This window comes from Diadema antillarum, unplaced genomic scaffold (genome assembly GCF_040938485.1).
Source record: "Diadema antillarum isolate AM-2024a unplaced genomic scaffold, OU_Dant_1.0 scf00000095, whole genome shotgun sequence".
NCBI classification, from domain to species: domain Eukaryota; kingdom Metazoa; phylum Echinodermata; class Echinoidea; order Diadematoida; family Diadematidae; genus Diadema; species Diadema antillarum.
This window is the reverse complement of record NW_027270984.1, coordinates 454,879-472,500: the sequence shown is the minus strand read 5'-3', so window position 1 is coordinate 472,500 and position 17,622 is coordinate 454,879. Positions and strand designations below refer to the sequence as shown.

Genomic DNA, 17,622 nt, shown 5'->3' with positions numbered 1-17,622 from the left:
GTATAGATGAAGGGATTCGCGCAGGAATTCAAGAATCCCATCACAGTAAGGGCACGATGGAGGGCGCTGCCCCGGTAGGAGGGCGACAGGTAGCCGAGGTTGAAGCAGAGGTAGGCAATCTGGTTTGGCATCCAGGCGACGCAGTAGACGATGACCACGATCAGGAGCATCTTGATGACGCGATTGCGGGCGACGATGTGGAAGGAGGGTGCGGCGTTCGATTTCTCCGCGCTCACCATATCGCCGTGACGCTTTGATTGGATGTTGAGGGATCGGACGATGACGATCTGCGTGACCAACATCGCACCGACGGGAATGACGAGTCGGATGCCGAAGGCGTAGTAGGCTATTGTCGCTTTGCCCGCAGGCGTGATGGCAGTCTGTGCGCAGTAGTGGATGTCGTCATCATAGACGATGATGAAGAGGACATAGATACACAGTGCGAGGCTGAAGAGCCAGGTAAAGACTACGATCATGGAAACCTTGCGCTCGCTGAAAGTGCGCGCGAAGTACAGAGGGTGCACAACGGCCACGTAGCGCTCGATGCATATGGCGACCAGCTGATACGTGGAGACGGTGATACAAAGCCAGAGCAAGAAGTTTGGGAACAGAAACTTGCAGTACACGACTCCAAGGAAGGAAGGCGGCACGGTCTTCGCCCAGGGGATTGGAAAGAGAAAGACAGAAGTGAGGAAATCGGAGATAGCGAGGGATCCGATTAGCGTGTCAGTCGAGCGTTTGTTCTGAACGCGCGTGAATATGATGACGATGACGACACCGTTGCCGAGCACGCCAAGAACTGAAGACAAGACCTGACAGATTAGCCACCATGACCAACGAATACGGTACCAGGACCAAACGATCTCTGAATCGATATCGGTGTCGGTTTCTGTGACAAAATCTTCACTTATCGTCGTACCTACATATGGAAACCTGGTGGGATACCAACCCAAAGAGCTATCCGATGCGTGCTCAATACCTGGTTCAATCCCAGTTGGTGCTATTGTTGTTGGTGTTGGTGTTGTTGTTGTGAGTGTTGCATTGAATTCCATGAGACTAGTCGAACTTTCCTCATCGAACCCTTTAGTGGTCACCAGCAGAGACGTAACGACCACGAGAATCCGCAACACGTGGAGCATGTCACGTGACTTCATGCTGACACAATATCCTATTGAGACAAAGAACACTAGAATTCAATTATACTGTCTGACATTTGTCACACCGTTTGGGGACTATTTTTTTTTTTAGTTCTTTATTCGAATTTCGTTCAATTTCATATCACAAAATTCACGTTCACAGAACCAAAATCAAAACATTATACAAACACAAACTGCATTATGTACAAATATTGTACAAAATAATGTCAATCTTACATTATACATAGACAAAATGTAGTGTGCACAAACACTGTGCAAAATAATGTCAATCTTACATTGTGACTCTTTTTTCTAACCGAAGAAGCGTATGTCGTTTTTTCTTCTTTTTTTAACACACATGTATTCTCGCAAAATGCCCGCTACATGATAGGGAATATGATAATATGCTTTAAAAAAGAACAAACCTGGGCATATTCCATCACTTGTTTCTTGAAAGAAAAAAAAATCGAGGCCATTTCCGAGAACACACACGCACACCCACGCCAACATGCACCCCACCCGCCCCTATGCCTTCAGCCCTCAGGTTTCAGGTTTTATTCACATTTGAATAACTCTGGTTTACGTGTAAATCGCTTTTTTCTCTCATACAATGAATACATCCTAATCATAATGCGGAAGTGATGTGGAAATGGTAGAAGCAATGAAGAGGGGAAAAACCGATAACGATGTGGCACTAACTCGCAGATACGGCAAAATCAAGACAGAAAAAGAAAATCACATATCATCCTCAGCATGCATCATACATTCCCACTTTAACAGTGCATTCCAACTGTTCCTCTTTTAATCTTACTTTCTTCCTCTTTGCACATCATAAAATACTTCATAACATCATTTAACTTTGATACCTCCCCTTCTGATCTGGCTAAATATGACATATTTAATCATCAATATAATTGTATTCCATCCTTTGATTTTAACAAGTTTCCCGAATTACCTGTCTAAACAACTTCCCAATTCATATTTCCCAGTTCTTCTAAATTCAGTTTCTGAATAATAATTTGCCAAAATTTCTACACTGTAATACACTCCCGAAAACAATGCGAATATGCCTCAGTGCTTTTACTGCAGAAAGAACAGAGATCCGAAACAAACCCAAATTTCAACAGATTAACTTTTGTGTAAAATGCACCATGGAGAAGTTTAAACTGAAATTCCCGAAGCTTTGGGATAAGAGTTGTAACCCTGGGTCGGAGGAAAATATCTTGGGTTACTTTTGGTGAGAAGGCGAAATTGCTCTGTCGATCTCGTACTTCCAATATATATATAACTGCTGTAAATCAGTTCTAAAAAATGCTCGTAAATCTATGTATCCAATCCTATGTGTATAATCACACACGCACACACACGCACACACACGCACACACACACACACACACACACACACACACACACACACACAGACTCGTATTACCACATACGTATTCTGCAGCAAATACGTTTAAAAGGCAATTTCACACCATGTTCAATCATGCGCTGATAGACGGAATAAATCAAAGAAATGTGACATAGCTGCAGTGAAACAGTTTAAATCTGATATTCCTTAACTTTCTCGGAACCGAACAAACTCGAGTTTGAAGCTTTCCCAAGTTTGTTCGTCTGATTTTGTCCTGTTTATCAAAGTCAACATGACCATAGCGTGGTAACGGTTGTTGAAATAGCTTCTCCTACCGCCTTCGATAAGCGTAAGCTGCATTATGGATTTAACTAGAAATAGCAGTAACACGATCTTGCAAATAAATGTACATTAGAAAGAAAGTTGTTTATATCCAATGGAGAAGTTTTCGCGGTCGCTTCAAAAAAGAAAAAAAATGCAGCATGTGCCGCCGAGTTGGGGATTATTCAGCTCGGTATTGATGCTAATGGGGTTGTTGATAATGATGAAAAGAGGTATGACGTCCTGAATTATATTTTTGCCTAAAAACGTTAGAATTAAAGTGAAATAACACAGACTTTTTCGGTTATGATGACTGAGAAGATGAAATAAAGAGCAGAATATTTACCGTCTCAGACTGCTGAAAGTAATGCGTTTTCGAAATATTTCACCCTCGGCTGATGTATAGGCTGGCTCAAATGAATGTACATATAGCACTGCTTGATAAGCGCTTTATAAGTACCATCCGCACCGGCGGTTTCTGTCAAAAGATGAATAGTACATCGCATCCATTCATATATACCAGACTAGAGATACTTATGGGCGTGGTATTGTCATTTGAATATAATTAGACAGACATAAAGAGAGAGGGGGGGTGGAGGGAGAGCGAGGGAAGGAGAGAAAAAGAAAAGAAAAAGAGAGCAAGAGAGAGGGAACCAACAGCTAAAGTTGCCAATATGCAATGAAGATCCTTTGCCACTAGTCCAAAATGCTAATGATACTCGAGGGAAAAATATACGTAATAGCAGATAGATATAACCATTGTGTGTTTTGATTCAACTCTCTGTTGAAAATGTCAGGGTATGACCGCGAAAAGTGTTACGAAGGTGGCAAAATCACCAGGTTCTTCGGATACCAGTGGGAAGCCACTGATTTAACGGCGTCCAAGTTTTGGAGAAGGGACCAATTATCACTGCCTCTTCTGTGTTGTCACTCCAAAGAGGGCGTCCCAGTTGGATTCCGGTAATTGACGCAAGTTATGATCCGAGTCTCGCAGCGGGATACGACCAGTCACTTGTGTGGAACCCTCGCACTGTTTCAGGGAACTCATCCAGCCTAATTGTAATAAGGATTATAAATGCGTAGCAGAAGTGGCGTCACACGTCGAGATCCTCTCGTTAAGATGGCATTATTAGCCTCACGAGGACAAAACAAAAGCTGCGAATTTCAAAGAAACTTCGTTTTAAAGACCGTGTACATGTGGTGTATCATAGGGATCCATGGAGTGGGAAAGCTGACAATCAGGTATTGATTTGTGTACAGATTTATCACTAATCTCTACACAAACACAAACACAAACATGCACACACACACGCGCGCCCGCGCGCACGCACGCACACACACACACATACACACACAAAGAGCATTTGATATCATTGATGCTAATGCATGATTAAATTTAGTATAAATAAAATAAAAGTATCAAAGTATAAATAAAATAAAAGTATCAAACAGGGAATAGTGGAACCCACGGCTATACTAACGATGAAGTGATGTAAATCTCAATCGCTTGATGCTATTGGATACATCATAGATATGTACATTATTATGTATATTACTACATGTATGTATAAGTGTACATCATAGTTATGTACATTGTTTTTGTTGTTTTGCTATTCTTTTTGTTGTCAAAGAATACATTTTGATTCTTTTACGTCATAAACGACAAAATCTCATTGTATAGTAATAACCATTGTAATTCTGTTATCTTGTTTCTTTGTTTTTATGAACACAAAGTGGAAATTAATTAGTATCAATCAATCAATCAGTCAAAATAACAAGAGAAATTACAATATAACTTAAATTGTCGAGTACGTAATCTATTCGCTCATGTTATGCAAATGACGTATTTCATAGTCCATCAATTATCTCGCTCCGTTACCTCCTGAGGGTTGTATTTCTAGGTATTGTACGTAGTTGGGCACAAATTCATTTAATGCGGATTTTTTTTTTTTGAATGGGTGTCTCATTATTTTGATGTGCTTCAAAAAATTTTGTAAACGCAGGCAAAGTTTGATGACAACATGACGTGACGCCCCTCCCCCTCCCCACACCACACCACCACCACCACCACCATCACCATCACCATCACCACCACCACCAACATCCCCATCACCACCGTCACCGAACAGCTAGCGCCACGCACCAAACGCGTTCTGTGTTTGAGCCTCCTGTCCATGTGTCAAACACATTTCAGATCTTGTTAAAATGCAACATTATGCGATATTTCCATTTCATTTGATTTGTTTTATGTCCACACTGGCATTATTTGCTTCAGCCAAAGGCTGTTTTTCCATAAGTCCTCGCATCTCAAAAACAGTTACATGACATGATACAGAAACACAAAGGAACATACAAAAAGCTTAAAGGGGATGGCTAGTATTAGTAACTGATCAGTGGGAATCAGTGGGAATGCTGAGGGATGATTGTTCCAATCCTTGTGGGATTCATTTAAGAGTACATTATGTATCTATTGTTGTGTGAAAATTATTTCCTTCAGAATGGTCTCATGTTCAAGTAATGTGCAGTTTAATATTTCCAGGTTAGCATGCCTGTACAGTGACGGGGCGATTAAACTGCACATTACTTGAATATGAGACCATTCTGAAGCAAATAATTGTCACACAACAATAGATATATAATGTACTCTTAAATGAATCCCACAAGGATTGGAACAATCATCCCTCAGCATTCCCACTGATTCCCATTGATCAGTTACTAGCCATCCCCTTTAAGAACATGTGCAATAAAAACACCAATCCCGGACACCAATCAACAACGAAAACAGCATCAACATTTGAAATTACAGGCTACAATCAAAATATCTAGCCCCCCTTTCCTACACATATGCACACGTCTAATCCTACAATGTCTCGTCTTTTTCAAACTTTCAAAAACAGAGTATCACCAGCAAAAATCAGAGATGTGTACTGAATCTATGACTGAAATGAGTCTAATGAAATACGGACTATACATTTAACTGAAACCTGGTGAAAGGCATGTCTTTCAGACTCCTACAGATAATGCAGTTGACTATGATATAAAGACAACACGAAAAAAAAATCTAAATCATTTGTCTATGTAAAGTAGATATAAAAAGAGGTCATAACCTTATAACATACATACACATGCATACACAGAAACACACACACACTATGTATATATATAATATATATATATATATTGATATAAATATATATAATTATATATATACGTGTATGTATATACATATATATATGTATATATATATATATATATATATATATATATATATATATGTATAATAAGTAAATATACATATTGAGTAAGTAGTCCACGTGTTGCTGCAATAATATAAAAGTAGAACAGAACTCGAGTACATGCTGTCAATATACCAACATTTATTTTGACACACATTTCTTTGGGCGATTCGCCCTTACTAAAGAACACTTGTGAAAAGACAAAAGTGTCTATAATCACAAGAATTTGGGACTCACCCCTTTATCCTTATACCCAGATACAGATGACTTTTAGGGTTATCTGTGATGTAATACTCTGATCTCTTGTTATGGCAACCCAATGATATGATACAGAGACGGGGGTGTACATTTATTGTATCTACGGTGTTTCTTCACACAAACAATAATTATTCATTACATCAGGCGCGGTCGAAACGTAATGCACTGTACCCCCATCTCCGCTCATATAAGGCACTTCCATATGTATTTTCTTCAAGGACAAGGACACACAGTTATCAAAATATATCGTATTAATTTTGTAATTATAGCAGGTAGTGGGTATATGGCAATTATTGCGCTGTTACCATGGTTACGCATTAAGAAATATCGCATTTTCACAGTGCAGAAGCGTCATGTCTTTGAGAGTGGACAACTTTCAAGCAGGATTTAAGTTGTTAACAATAGCATTTCCCGCCGCCCTTCTGATAGCAACGAAAATACGACTCACGTGCAAGCTGCTTTCATATCAGAATATGACCGCTGCCATAGCAACTGCGTGATAAAAATGATACTTGTGGAAAAAAAATAATAGAACGTCTGTATCAGTTAACTAAACTTCACAAAATAGAAGTGCATTTCAAAGCCAAAGAAGTCTTAACAGCGAGTTTGATTCCGGTCATCCAGAGAGTTTTTGCAGATGTCTATTCATGACTATAATATGACCGTTTCTATGGCAACAGGATGATACAAAAGTTAAAGTACACATCAGTAGTTTAAACATAGACATCTTAGGAAGTATACCATTTATTTTCTGACTAATTGTCATACCTACTACCTACTCTAATTACAAATATGATACGCATTGATAACTTGGAGGGTCCTTGATCACTTGATAGCAAAAATGCATGCTGTCAATATACCAACATTTATTTTGACACACATTTCTTTGGGCGATTCGCCCTTACTAAAGAACACTTGTGAAAAGACAAAAGTGTCTAATCACAAGAATTTGGGACTCACCCCTTTATCCTTATACCCAGATACAGATGACTTTTAGGTTATCTGTGATGTAATACTCTGATCTCTTCTTATGGTAACCCAATGACATGATACAGAGACGAGTGTACATGTACACTGCAAAAAGTCCGGTGTTAAATAGTGAACACCGAGCTGGTGTTACATTTTCGGTGCTCATTTATGGTGTTAAATTAAAACCTCCGGGTGTCATTTCCACATTTTAAACTGTTTTTTGAAGAGTTTCTTAGTAATTTAAACAAGACGATCAAGAATTTTACATTAAAATACTAGATTTTTGAAAAAATGTGAAAATAAATTTACACCAAAGTAACACCAGCTGGTGTGGTCTCTTATTGAAGCTGGACGGGTGTTAAACCATTGATATTAACACCCACAAATATCAAATCAACACCATGTGGTGTCATTTTTGAATTAACACCAGTACAGTGTCAAAATAACACCAGGTACAGTGTCAAATTAACACCACGAAGTGTCAGGTGAACACTTTTCAACACCATCACAGTGCATTTTTAACACCTGTGGGTGTGGTCCTTTATTGAAGTTTGATCGGTGTTAGATTTAACACCCGTGGTGTTAAATCTAACACCGATGTTTTTACAGTGTATCTACGGTGTTTCTTCACAGAAACAATTCAATATATCAGGCGTGGTCGAAACGTAGTGCACTGTACCCCCATCTCCGTTATAAGGCACTTTTCTGCAAGGGCAAGGACACTCAGTTATCAAAATATATCGTATAATTTTGTAATTAGTGGAGCTACCATGGTTACGGATTAAGAAATACCGAATTTTCACAGAAGCGTCATGCTTTTGAAAATGGACAACCTTCAAGCAGGATTTAAGTTGTTAACAATACCTATTTCCCGCCGCCCTTCTGATAGCAACGAAAATATGAATCACATGGAAGCTGCTTTCATATCAAAATATGACCGTTTCCATGGCAACTGCGTGATAAAACTGATACTTGTGGAAAAAAAAACCCTCATCCAGAGGGTTTTTGCAAATGTCTATTCATGACTATAATATGACCGTTTCTATGGCAACAGGATGAAACAAAAGTTAAAGTACACATCAGTAGTTTAAACATAGACATCTTAGGAAGTATACCATGTATTTTCTGACTAATTGCCATACCTACTACCTACTCTAATTACAGATATGATACGCATTGATAACTTGGAGGGTCCTTGATCACTTGATAGCAGAAAAATTCAAATGGAAGTGCCTTATATTTGGAATGAGAGTACAGATCCTTACATTTATTTTCTTCATGCTGTGATGTACGCAAAACGTCAACTATGCAAGCTGCGCCTGCGCAGTGGCGATAACCATAGAGATATATACTAAGAACACTCTTATATTATTAGTATACATCTCTATGGCGATAACATTGTCTTTGGCAGATTAGAATACGGAGCACTCAGTGTGACTGCGTTCCTCGCCCTAACTTGTGCTGTTGACTAAACGTAAAGTAATGAACTCATCCCCAACATGACGTATGCCTGTAAGGATTGTTTCTGAGTAGAATGCAGAGTAGAATGCTTCTGAGTAGAGTGTTTTTCTTGATTTTTCAAAGGCGTTTGATACAATAGATCATGATATTTTACTTTATAAATTAAATCATTACGGAATTCGGGGTAAGGCGCTAGAATGGTTTTCTGATTATCTGACAAATAGAAAACAATTTGTAAGTATCCACGGTCACGATTCCCAACCTAAGTTAATTTCTTGCGGGGTTCCTCAGGGTTCCCTGTTAGGTCCACTTCTTTTTATTTTGTATATTAACGATATTCAGAACTCATCTAAGATCCTTTCCTTCGTTTGTTTTGCAGACGATACAAATTTGTTCTTTTCTCATCCAAATCCTGATGAGCTTATAAACATAATAAATGAAGAACTTGTTTCTGTTCAATCTTGGATTTTTGCAAACAAACTTTCCTTAAACATTGAAAAAACTCATTATATTTTGTTTAGTAATTCCCCACCTGTACTATCTATTTCTGTCAAGATCAACAACATTGATTTGTCACAGGTCAACAGTACAAAATTTTTGGGTCTTTACATTGATAGTGATTTATCTTGGAGAACCCATGTTGGTTATGTAAGTAGAATTATTGCTAGAAATACAGGGGTTCTAAACAAACTTAGTTATTATTTTCCATGTAATATTCTACAAAGTATATATTCAACTTTGATATCTCCCTATCTTAATTATGGGATTCTGGCGTGGGGAAATGCTTCTAAAAATCTTATCGATTTGTTATTTATTGTGCAAAAACGCGCTATTAGAATTGTAAACCACGCCGGATACTTATCGCATACGAATGAACTTTTTATGAGCAATAAAATTTTGAAAATTCCTGAGTTATTTTCTTACAACGTTTGCCTGTTTATGTTTCAATTCTCAACTGGCCAATTACCAGATGCATTTTCCAAAATGTTCACAAGAAACTATACAGTTCATGATTATCCAACCCGCCAACGTTATGCGTATCACCTTCCACGTACCCGAACAATTTTTGCGAAAAAAACTATCATGTTCACTGGACCTAAGTACTGGAATGAACTCCCTACGGAACTTTCAAGCTGCACCACTTTAACCTCATTCAAACGAAAATTAAAACAATATCTTTTGAGCAGCTACGGCATGCATATTGTATAGTACTTGTTGCTCAGTATTTTCTCCCCTGTCTATCTTATTTATCTTCTAGTAGTAGTCCGACGGGATCCTAACCATGTACATTATCATTCGTCGATCAGTCTGCCTGTTGCGCTCTCTAAGTTTTTATTGTTACACTCGATTGTTGGAATTCTTGCGCGTGGCAGCTGTCTGTTACCATGGTCACACGGCCTGCATGGTTTAGGACCCCGCTGGAATTTGACACCTGAGCTCCATTGTCCTTGTGTGTATATTTTATATACACGACAAAATTCTTTTAGCCCACCTTCCATTTATGTATTTATGCCAAACTGTTACGTCATCATCTATACCTCCACACCCACGTTAAATCCTTACAATCTCAGTCGTTGTTCTCTCAATGTCCTTACTTGTAGTAGGTTATAGTTGCAACATGTGACCTTTCAGTGTTTTATTCTGTATTTTATATAGCAACATTTGATTTGATCTTGTTCGTTTTAATCGGATCCCCCAATTATAGTATGGTCTAAAAATATCTGTACTTATGCTTCCCCTAATCTGATTTTACCACGGGACCTGCGGCTCTATACAAGCTTGCTTTTACGCAGGCCCCATCATATTTTTCGCATTATGATCTCATTTAACTCGCATGTATACAGACCTTGTGTATACCAAGACAAACTTTTGAACATTCCGGTGAAGTTCTATTTTGAATTATGTTCTGTATAGATTTCATATCAATTTACTTTATATTGTGATATATGTGAGAAATATGAAAATAAATTGAAATGAAATGAAATGAAATGCTGGGTTGACATAACAACACAGGCATAACTAACTGTCTGGAGCAGAATAGAGACGTCAGTTCAAATTTATGTGATAAAACACTTTTGTATGGATTCATATGGATTCAAGTATAGAAATATTTGGGATTTTTTTCTATTATTTAACACACTGCTTCCATAGTTACATTTAGAAAGCCTCCTCGACCCCCCCCCCCTCCAGTTATGGTCAACATAAGTTGCAATGTGTATAAACCGAATAGGTCTAAAAGTCCACATAAATCTAACCACATGTTCACTTCTGTTCCTGCGAAGAACAGGTTTTCAATGAGAAATTCAGCAAATGCTTGATCAAACAATTTTTGAACATTCTTAATTATGTTCTTTTGTAAGTTGCTGTTTTTTATGCACTCACTCCGCGCGTAAAAGTCTTTTATTTTTTGGCTTATTGTGATGTAATCAAACGTTAACTCAGTCAAATAAGCATCAAAGTTACCTATTGAAATTGTCATGTTCATTATCCTAATCACATGCACTAGCTCAAAGCAATAGCAAGACATATTTCATGCAATACTGTGACACATTCTTCTTCTCCCCATAAAAAAAAAACAATCCTGGAACATTCAGACACGACAGCTAGTTTCATAATCCATATTTTCTTTAAACAAAATTCTTTTGTTTGGAGAACAAAAAATACCATATTCTATAGTGACAGTCCTTTACTACCGCTATATTGTATTACCATCTACAATGAGGACATGAACAATGTTTAGACCAATTTGTTTTTTTAATAGTTACTTGATTTTTTTCAATCATCTGTGATTGTTCTCCGTTTGTGAGAAAGGATACTATAGCAGTCCTCTATACGTAGAGCTTAAATGTAAAGAAAAAAATATGACTCGATGTGACTTTTTGGTTATATTATTATTATTGTTACTACCTTATATAGCGCATCATACCTTTGGCAAGGTCTCTATGCGCTTGCCAATGAAAGCAACTTTATCCGTTTTCGAGATACAATACTCTATATGAAGAGCTCAAAATGAAAAAAAAGACGGAAAAAATTGTTTTGACTCGATATGATAGTTTTTTTTTTTTAATATGAAAGCAATCTCTTTCGTGTCTTTGCGAGCTTCCAACATGAGCCAAGACCCCATTCACCTTTCTTGGGCATGGCCTCAGGCTTGAATTTGTCTAATTCTTCCTCGAACTAGGCCTATATCTTCTCGTTTTGTGAGGATGAGAGACACACTCTGACTTCTCAGATCGTCTTCTGTAATCTGACAGGCTCGATTCCTTTCAGACTTTCGAAGAATACAGGGTGTAAATAGTTCAATTCACCTGACTAAGATATAATTTTGACCATGTTGACCACCGTTTGTGATTGAAAGCTGAAATATGTTTGAAGTTGTCAGGCAGTGTTGTGACTATTTCGCTCAGCCTCCAGCCCTTTCAACAAATTACCTGAGAAGACTCAAATGCCTTCAAAGAAGGTAATGTCTTCTCGGGGGTCTATTTCCATAAAAGCTGTTAGGATAGCAACTCTTGCTGGAATGGCAACTTCTCATAGCAACAGCCAACCAGGAAGCTGGAGTCTTGTCGTTACCATGGCAGCTACAATTCCAGCAAGAGTTGCTATGCTATCATATCATTTTTTTTTAATGAAATGGGACCCTGGTTAATTCTAGATAATGAACAATAAAATTATTAAAAAAAAATCTGTTCTCTAAAATCCTCTATGATTCCGAACGCAAATAAGATGTCGAAAGTAGAGATGAGTTCCTGCATGGATATTAGGGACAAACATATAGGACCTACATTTTGACCATTATTTTTTTTTAAATCATCATCATGTCAACGTACTTTTTCTGCTCTCATTTTCCAGTAGAGTCCATTGTAGGTATATCGACATGCTTGTTCACCTTATGTAGGGACTTAATGTCGCGTAAGTTTAATTCAACCATTGCAAAGAAAAGACAACCCGTTGTGAGGAGTGCGTCGAGAAAGAACGAGAAGTAAAAATACGGCGAGGTAAATAATGACAGAACAAGAAAGAAGGAGGGAGACAAATCAAACTATGTTTTCTTACACACGTCCCTGCCACCCTGTGGGCTTATACGATATGCTTCGGCGCCAAAACAAAAAAGGCACTTGTATTGTTATTTGCCCGTTCTGAGTCGCCTATTATTGTATGCACATGCGGTCGTGCCTTGAAATGAACTGTTATTTCACGGCGGCGCCCACACTCTCTCACACGAAGGATAAAGCACACCGAAAGGTTCGAACGAGCGCGGACGATCTGGCGGGATGGCGACGGAGATTTCGTACCGCTTGGCGGCTTGGGACTACGTGGCCATCGTAGTGTATTTTGTGCTTGTGCTTCTCGTTGGTCTATACGTAAGTTCCAATAAAAGTGGATCCACTGCTAATTATTCAGATTTCTGCCAATTAATTCATAACGATGTACGAAAGTTGTCAAGCTCGATAACATGCCTTACTATTATACTGACCTACGTCCGACTGTCAATACACATTCACGTGGTGGGTGTACACCTATCGAACAAAAACAAGCCAATACGTTTAGCGTGCAAGTTTCGTAGACCTACATTCTTTGGCGAAGCTATCTTCTTGCTTGCAGTCGACGTGTCGTAAAGTTAGTGGTGGTCTTCTACGATTTCGTTAACTTACAGACTTGCTCTTATCACTATTAGCGATAGTCACTCACTAGACGGCTGTAACCCCTTCTTGAAGCCTCCGTTGTTATGATTATCCCTCTAGCAATTTTGAGCAAAATTGACCCACGTCTTATACGAAACTCATGTTATCATTTGGGTCTATTTATACCCTACTTTTCCCACATGCAATATTTTCAGTAAAATTGCAATCACCCATCCACCACCACCACTACCACTCTTACTACTGCTATACCACTACTATTACTGTTACTACTACTACTATACTACCATCATTATATACCACAGCTTCTGATTATACTACCTGTATATAACTACAACCGCTTCTGCTATCATACTCCAGTTGACCTACATATCATTACTTCTACTTCTACTACTAGGCCTACTACTACTACTACTACTACTACTACTACTACTATATACTACTACTATATACTACTACTACTACTACTACTTCTACTACTACTACTACTACTACTACTACTACTACTATGTACTACTACTATTACTACTATATAATACTACTTCTACTACTGCTACTACTACTACTACTACATACTAATACTACTATTATATACTACTACTATATATACTACTATTACTACTACTACTACCACCACTACTGCGAATACCACACAATCGCTTGTTAACTCAACCTCTATACTGCGATGCGACGTACTTTACGACAATGACTACCTCTAAATCCACTTTTTCTACTTTTACGATTCGTGTATATTACTACCTCCTGCTTCTAACACTACTCAATAATATGCTGGCACCACACATTATGACAACTTTCGTTGCGCTCATAATTTCGACATGGTTATAGATAACATTGTCGAGACAGACGTATGATGGTTACTTACAAACATTATTCGTTGAAACCTCTCCCAATTTCGTGGAACAATCTAGGTTGAGGTGACACTTGACAATACAAGCATGACAAGAGAAATACAGGAGATGCTGCCATCAGCGAGACGCACATTATTTTAAAGGCATAATTTACCATTTGCAGAGGAAACAAAAACCGAGCATTAGTGCTTTAAAATAGTTCCAAAATGTGAATTTGGGATAGAAACAACTACTGTAAAAAATTGGATCCGTTGTTTATATAATCAATGTTAAGTATTGTTAAATACATAACATGTGAAGAATAGTTATAATAAAAATGTTGCCAGACTCAACCGTCTCCAGTTATGGTTTAATGAGAAAAAAATACTGATATCTCCTTATATTTTAGGCTTTATTGCGAAATCTTTATATGGTAGGATGTATTGTGATACAACAGACCTACACATAAATGCATCAAATGTGATATGTTGAACTTTTTTTAAATCACTGTTCCCCAAAGGTAAACATGACCCTTAACATTTTTTTTTTTTTTTTGGTCCCTTTCAGTCACTATGCAGGTCGAATCGAGGGACAGTGAGTGGCTATTTTCTCGCCGGGAGGTTCATGACGTGGCTTCCGGTAAGTCCATGAAGTGGAAATATTTAAAAGGATGCCTTTTCATTTGTCAATATTGTTATTGCTGTCTTTATGGAGGAGGTCACCGATCGTTGGGATAAAACTGGTTTTGATTTACGGCAGTTACATGTATAGCAGTGATTTATTATCATAATTACCATTCCTTTCTTTAGTTATGGCTAAGTGATGTCTAGAGGATATTTCATTATACGGCAATGAGAGCAAGAAAGGGGTTGTAATAGAGAGACACTGAGTGAGAGAGACATAAATTTGAAAACGCTGTCCTGTTTTGTACTTCTGGGAGTTTTCCTGCCCAGCGAGCAGAAACCTACAAATTCGAATCAAAGGAATTGCGATTTCTTTGTATAACCTTTCAGATAAAAAAGGTTTGACTCTTCGTAAAACTTTCAGGTAAACTACCATTTTGTCTAACTAGAATTTGTTGGTATCATCTCCGTCGGGTGTGCTTGGGTAGGTTTTTTTTTTTCTCCAGGATGTACGCTCTTTGACATATCCAATGTTGAATGAAGTGAGGTGGACTAATATTCAGTTCATTTCATTCATCGCTCAATATGAGCAGGACCTTATAGGACACGACGAATTGGTGTATACTTTGCACTGTGTTACTGTCTTGCCGAATATTATGACCGTATAATAGTATAAAATGCTACGCATATTACACCACCTTCGGTCAAATCATCCAGATAAGAGAATAAACAGGAGGAGACGAGAAAGGAGGATGCAGAAAAGAAATCAGAGAATGAGATGAAGTAGGAGGGATGAAGATGAAGAAGAAAAAAAAACAAGAATGATAAAGGAAAGGTCTGTCTGTGAATGTTCTCAATCATCCAGGTAAAGTAGATCGTGAACTATATCAGTAAATCGACCTGATGAAGCGTCCCGGAGAGGACGTGAAACGTCGCTTACTCTAAAATACAAGTAAGCTCAGTTGACTAGTAGTACTGATATAGTTCATGATAAAGGAAATGAATATATTATAAAGAAGGAAATGAAGAAGAAGAGACCTAATGGCAGTTCAAGAAAATGAACACCCCAACAAAGAAATTTACGAAGAAGATGACGGCTGTACTCGAGACCCATATTTACTTTTCTTCATGATTGTGACATAATTTCGTCCATCCATGCAGGTCGGCGCCTCGCTCTTTGCCAGCAACATCGGGAGCGAGCACTTCGTCGGTCTGGCTGGCTCGGGGGCAGCGGCGGGGATTGGTGTAGCAGCATTTGAATTCAACGTGAGTATAGTTACCATGGCAACGAAATCCAAAAGATGGAGCACCTGATTTGCTTTGGTCTGATTTTTTTTTTAATCTGATTTGATTTGATGTGTTATGATTTGACTTGATTTGATTTGACATAAACAGGCTAACTACAGAAACTGCGAGATGAACTGATACCAACGTTATGTTGTAAACTGTCATGTTAATCAAATACTCAAATAATTTCTATTGAAATTATCATCATAAGGCCTATCACTCTCTTTGCTAGTGACGGAATATGTTCTTGTGGTAATAATTAATGTGTATCATTTCTATCAGACTTTGTACCCTGCGATCATGATTATGCGTTCCGTGGCAACTACGTAACACTTACATAACAAAAGAAGTTAATTGGCCGGTGTATAAAGTAGGAACAAAGTGGCAAGCAATTTCTGTTCAGTGTTGAAAGCGAACAATGTAACTACTGTGTACCATGAACTACATATTACTTGTAACAGTTCTCACACGCACATACTACACAAACACGTAGACGGCAATCAAAATTTTAAGACTGTCGTATATATCCCAACGAATGCGGTAGATTGTAATGACAGGAATAAAATGATGCACTTTGATCAAATTGATTTTTTTTTGGGGGGGGGGGGTGGGGGAAGGGAGGCGATATCTCCGTTCGAAATGTTGCCCATAAAATTAGATGATTCAAAGTTGTAACGCTTTATTCTCCAATCCGGGAACAATACAAACGCCTGCAATACACAACCGGCACATTGTTCAGTTACCCACTGCTGTGAATACATGAAAAACACACATTGTAGGCCTGTCATCATTACTATAGTGTTGTTGTTGTTTAAAGTAATATATAGATATATTGTTCAAAGGTCCACTGCTGTGAATCCATGAAACGGACATTTTTTATAATCATATTCTTACTTTACAGAGTGATTGTTGTTTAAAATAACAGAAAGAGAGAGAGAGAGATATTGTATTATAGAGGCATACTGCTGTGAATACATAAAACACATTTTGTATAATCATTGTTACTTAACGATGTCATTGCTGTTTGAAATAACATCAAGAGATATTGTTTAAAGGGATAGTACAGTATTGGTGGAGATGAGAATTGGGCTTTTAACTTTTTGCGAGATACCAAGAAAACACTTATGATATAGTACAGAGCATACCATTTTAAGAGGAATTCAAAGTTTATTTGATGAAAATCGGGTTTGGAATGACTGAAACATCCAAAAAACAAAGTAAAACAAAGCGATCGTAATAAAGTGTGGGTCCCACACTTTATTAGAATCGCTCTTTTTTGGATATCTCAGCCATTTCAAAACCAATTTTCATCAAATAAACGTTGAATTCCTCATAGAATTACATGCTCTTTCATATTTCATTAGAGGTTTCTCATTATCTCACCAAAAAATGTTAGAAACCTGAAATTAGGTCTCAACCAAAACTGTACGATCCCTTTAAGGCTTACTGCTGTGAATACATGAAACACACATTATGTGTCATTATT

General features: G+C 37.9%; 2 protein-coding genes across 2 annotated transcripts in view; one reads left to right on the top strand and one right to left on the bottom strand.

Annotated features, from left to right (window-relative positions):
* Positions 1-1,154, bottom strand: part of LOC139718491 (galanin receptor 2a-like) — a 1,335-nt gene extending 181 nt beyond the window's left edge. Inside the window, exon 1 of the mRNA XM_071629965.1 lies at positions 1-1,154. This exon is cut by the window's left edge and continues 181 nt beyond it. Within this exon, the coding sequence (XP_071486066.1) occupies positions 1-1,154 (1,154 nt within the window).
* An 11,803-nt stretch (positions 1,155-12,957) lies between these two features.
* The window catches only part of LOC139718532 (sodium/myo-inositol cotransporter-like), a 28,976-nt gene continuing 24,311 nt past the window's right edge, over positions 12,958-17,622 (top strand). Inside the window, exons 1-3 of the mRNA XM_071630004.1 lie at positions 12,958-13,099; positions 14,794-14,865; positions 16,011-16,115. Coding sequence (XP_071486105.1) covers positions 13,010-13,099; positions 14,794-14,865; positions 16,011-16,115 — 267 coding nt within the window. The 5' untranslated portion in view covers positions 12,958-13,009. The remainder of the gene's footprint in view (positions 13,100-14,793; positions 14,866-16,010; positions 16,116-17,622) is intronic.